The 4,682-nt window shown below is 67.4% G+C and overlaps 2 protein-coding genes across 2 annotated transcripts in view; both read right to left on the reverse strand.

Moving 5' to 3' along the window:
• Nucleotides 1-54: 54 nt before the first annotated feature.
• On the reverse strand, nt 55-4,011 carry EMIHUDRAFT_239869 (hypothetical protein; the record flags this gene model as incomplete). Its single annotated transcript, XM_005775630.1, has 5 exons — nt 55-102; nt 347-520; nt 728-871; nt 1,046-1,288; nt 3,904-4,011. The coding sequence occupies 5 exons, from the start codon at nt 4,009-4,011 to the stop codon at nt 55-57; spliced, it is 717 nt and encodes a 238-aa protein (XP_005775687.1).
• Nucleotides 4,012-4,416: 405 nt separating this feature from the next.
• The window catches only part of EMIHUDRAFT_116543 (hypothetical protein), a gene marked incomplete at both ends in the record, with an annotated part of 6,376 nt that continues 6,110 nt past the window's right edge, over nt 4,417-4,682 (reverse strand). Inside the window, one exon of the mRNA XM_005775631.1 lies at nt 4,417-4,599. Coding sequence (XP_005775688.1) covers nt 4,417-4,599 — 183 coding nt within the window. The remainder of the gene's footprint in view (nt 4,600-4,682) is intronic.

Consider the following 4,682-nt stretch of genomic DNA (forward strand, 5'->3'; position numbering starts at 1 on the left):
GTTTTGTGCGCGCGACGTGGTTTATGGGTGTTTATGAGGGATGTACAATTCACATCAGCCGATTAGGCCACAAAAATCAAACGGAAATTTCGCAGGCTTCCTCTACGCTCTTCTGCGCTGGCTCTACTTATCGTACTTTAGCCGTCGCGCGTCGGTCTTACGTCTTTTAGGCTGAAGCCACCCCCTCGCCGAACGCAGCGCCGCCATCCCCCGCCGTCAATGCCGTTTCCGCCGCCTCGGCCCCAATCATCACCTCCCCCTCCGCCGCCTCGCCGTCGCGTGCGAGCCACGCGAGGGTCGAAGCGACGCCACTCACACGGGTCAGAAGCCTCCGGCGCGAACAGACCTCGCGCCACGCGCCAAAGTGCAGCCGCGCCGACCCTCGCCGCCGCAGGCCCCACAGCGCTCTCTTGCCGGCGTCGGTGGCGCGCCAGTGCAGCGCCACCTCGCGCGCGCACCGCAGCGAGAGCGCGTGCTCCCTCTCCTCTGCTGCCTCCAGCTCGGTGCACAGCGAGGCCACCTGAGCACGCAGCACCTCCGCCTCCGCCGCCGCCGCCGCCGCCGCCGCCGCCACCGCCTCCGCCTCCGCCACCTCCGCCTCAACACGCGCCTCCGCCGCCGCCACTCGCACCTCCTGCTCCACCGCTGCCGCCGCCGCCTTCTCGGCCGCCGCCGCCACCTGCTTGGCCCTGCTTGTTGCCGCCTCTGCCTCGCCGCCGCCGCCCACCGCGGGCTGCTGCGAAGCCAGCAGCGGGCCGAGGTTCTTGAGCATGCGCGACTGCGTGTGCGCGGCGCGCCAGCCGTGCCAAGCGAGGCGCAGCGTCGCGGCGTCGCGCAGTGCAAAGGCGCGCCTCGCCGCCGCCCGTCTCTCCTCATGCACGGCGAAGCTCGAGGCGGCGGCCGCCGCCGCCAGCGCAAACGACGAGGAGCGAAGTATGCCGCCACCGCTGCTACAGCCGCCGCCGCTGTGGCCGCCGCCGCCGCCGCCGCTGTGGCCGCCGCCGCCGCCACCGCCCCGGCCGCCGGGATCGTCCCACGGCGAGACTGCGCGCTCCGGCGTCGCGGGCAGCGGCGTGTCGCCGCCTCCTGTCGAGCCCTGCTCCGGCTCAGAGCCGGCGGCGGAGCCGCCGTCCCCGGTGGCGGGAGGTGTCGAAGGACGCGGCAGGCCCGGGCCGAACGGGTTGAGGTCCGGAGGGTACCAGGCCGGAGAGGCGGCGGCCTGCGCCTGCTGCCTGCGTAGGAGCTCGCGCATGGCGTAATTCTCGTGCTTGAGCGCGAGGAGGTTCTCCTGCAGCGCTCGGAAGTCTGCCAGCGTGACGCGGGCGGACATGAATGTGGGGGTAAGGCGGGGCACGCGGGGCACGCAAACAACCACCGGGGGGGGGGGGGGGGGGGCCATTCAAAAACTTGGGCGGCAACCAACAAATTGTCCGCTGTGAGGCTTGTGTCGTTTGTTTTGCCCCTCCAAAAAGGCGTCATCCTCTCCTGGCTTGGGCGCCTCGTCCCAACCGGGGGGGTGTGGGGGGCTTTCGAAACAACTGTCCTGGGGCTGTGTGCTGGGCGAACCAATGTGCAAGGACCGCCGGGGAAAACGTGCCTCGTGTCGGCTCCCGAACCAATCGTGTGCAACGGGTGTGTGTGCCTGTGGGCCCCCCCCCCATGCTGGGAGGGGGGTAAAACTGAAAAAATGACTGTCGGAACAGCGGACGCAGTCTCGCCCCATGACTCGGCCGGATACACCCCCGAGAGGCGCGGGAGGACCTCGCCAGGCTCAGTACCGATGCATGTGTCAAGGGCGACCAGAGGGGGCAGAGCGATCTATGTCTCTGGCGACCAGAGGGAGGAGAGCGGCGCCGGCGGCAGCGCCAGCCGCCGCCTCGTCGCCGCCGCCGCCGCCGCCGCCGGAGGAGGAGGAGGAGGAGGAGGAGGAGGAGGGCGGTGGGGCGGGTCGGGATGCCACGTGCGTGAGGATGCGGCCGATGCCTTGTGCCACCGCCGCACCCGCCGGCAGCGCGGCGGCGGCGGCCGCGGCGGCCCCTACCACCAAAGAACCGAATCCAGGCCCCGTGCAGTCGAGCGACTCAACCTGACTGGAGGAACGAGTCGTGCTGCTGTGGTGTGTCCGCCTTGCGCGAAGGAGGGGCTTGCATCTTGGCTGCCCCTCGGCTGCCCCTCGGCCACCCATCGGCCACCCCTCGGCCACACCTCGGCTACACCTCGGCTACACCTTGGCTGCCTCTCGGCTGCCCCTCGGCTACACCTCGACCACCCCTCGGCCACCCCTCGCTCGACCTCTCGGCTGCATCGGTACCCACACGCGAAGCCATCTGCAGGAAGTGTCTAGCAAGTGTCTAGGAAGTGTCTAGGAAACGGCACCCACGCGCGAAGCCATCTGCGCGGCAGCGGCTTGCGGCTCAGGCGCCGCCCGCGCCGGCGCAAGCGGCGAGCGAGGCTGCTGTCTGGCGCGGCCCGGCGCCGCGCCGCCCGCACCCACCGAGGAGGCGCCCGCGCGTGCGGCGGCGGCACTGCCGCCGCCGGCCGTGCCGCCGCCGGTGGACAGCGGGAGTGCGACGACGAGGGCGGGGATGAGGACCGAGAGTAGCAGCGAGCCTTGGGTTGGGCAGACACCGAGGTGAAGCGACGCCGATCTGGCAGAGCGTGGAGAGCGGACGAGGGGTGCGAGTACACGGGGCACAGCAGAACACGCTTGAGGTCGTGTCCTCTCGAGTGCACTTGCAAGACAAAGATCGGTCTGTCCGCTTCTAGCAACTGTGAGTGCCGGCTGCGTCGGCGATGCTGCTGGTTGCGGCGTGGTCCGCGAGCAAGCCGAGCAGCAGCCCGAGGACGGCGCACGCCGCCGCGCAGCTCGCGCCGGCGACGCCGTCCGGCCCGCCCAGCAGCGCCGAGGCGGCCCACACGAGCGCAGCAGCGCCGATGCCGGTCGCGGCCGCGGCCGCGAGCGAGGAGGCGGCCGGCGGCGCTCGCGGCGAGCCCGCTCCAGATGCGGAGGCGCCGCGGCGCCGCGCCAGGGCCAGAAGGATGGCCGCCGCGGCGACGGCTACAGGCACGGCTGCGGCGACGGCGCTGCCGCCGTCCAGCGCGGCCGGTGGCGGCGGCAGCGAGGTGAGCGGCGGCAGATCGTACTGGCTGACGCCGCCACGTAGGCGGTTGAAGCGGTTCGCGCGCCAGAGCTGAGGGGCGGGCTTGCTGCCTGGGGCCATGTCTGAGTGCGATGAGGCACACCGCAGCTGGAGCACGAGCGCCACCAACGGAAAAAGAATTTCGCACAAAAAAAAGCACGATTCACCGCGGTACGACGCCTCGATTGCCTCCTCGCTGTTGGTCCTCAATGATGAAGAAGCCTGCAGTCCCGAAGCCCACGGCCAAGTACATGGCCGCCAAGAGGGCGGAGTGCAAGAAGGCGCAGGATGGCGAGGTCAGCTACGAGACTCTGCGCGAGCAGGGGCCGTTCTGGATGAGCCAGGCGTCGCTCGCATACTCGGTGCCGGACAAATACACGAGCAAGGGGCCGACTCCTTCGATCGAGTGCGCCATGACGCATGGCATCCCGATCGAGGAGTCGCCGCCAAGGGAAAAAGAAATGTCGCGTTCATGAGATGCGATACACAAAAAGGAATCTTACAAAAAAAGGAAATAAAAAACCGATGGAGCAAAACCAGCTGGAGTCCTCCCATCCCTCCCTTGGGTTGTCTGTTTTCTTTCTTTCTTTCTTTACCCAACTCTCTCGCACAGCAGACAGGCTCCACACATGTGCGAACTGGCGCGTGCTAGCACTATCAGGGGAAAAGAATTTGCGTTACAGCATCTTCGGAGAAAGGAAAAAACGGGTTGGAAAAATATTCTAAAAGCTAGCACAAAAAAAGGAAAAGAAACTGAAAAAACCAGCTGAAGCACGACGACTTGGCACGCCACGACGCCTCGATTGCCTCCTCGCTGTTGGTCCTCAATGATGAAGAAGCCTGCGATCCCGAAGCCCACGGCCGCGTACATGGCCGCCAAGAGGGCGGAGTGCAAGAAGGCCTCGCCGTGCGACGAGTGCCCTCCCAACCTTGTCGACGACGACAAGGCCAAGGCCAAGGAGGAGATGCGCGAGCAGGCGCCGTTCTGGATGAGCCAAGCGGCGCTCTCGTACACCGTGCCAGACTCTGGCATCGACCAAGGCAGCCCATCGGGACCAGCGCCGCCCCAAGTGGAGCACAACGGCGTCGTCTTCGATGAATCGCTCGCACACGTGAACACCATGAACGGCGGCGGGCAAGTTTTCGGGGCGGTCGGCAAGTACCTGGCCATGGGCTCGTTTTTCAACAACCCGGAGAACAAGCCCGATCCCGGCGCCACTTGGTTGTTGAGCCCCAATCTGATGGGCCGCTACTTTCTCGTCAAGGCCGAGAAAGATTACTCGATCTCAAACCCGGAGAGCTGCGTCAGCCCCCCCGACATCATGGGCGCCACGCTTTTCGCCCCAGCTGGGTCCTTCATCCTGTCCTTCTCCGGCACCGTGGGCTCGGAACCCCAGTCTGTGCAGGACGGGCTTTTGGGCTTTCCGAATCCCAAGTATCTGTTGGACGAGTACCAGACCTACGAGAAGATGCTCGACGTGAGTGTCAGAGCCTCGCACACCAGAGCCGACCTCCCGTGCTGAGCAGAGCCGCTCGCCCCAC

The sequence above is a fragment of the Emiliania huxleyi genome, assembly GCF_000372725.1.
Source record: "Emiliania huxleyi CCMP1516 unplaced genomic scaffold EMIHUscaffold_298, whole genome shotgun sequence".
Taxonomy (NCBI): Eukaryota; Haptophyta; order Isochrysidales; family Noelaerhabdaceae; genus Emiliania; species Emiliania huxleyi.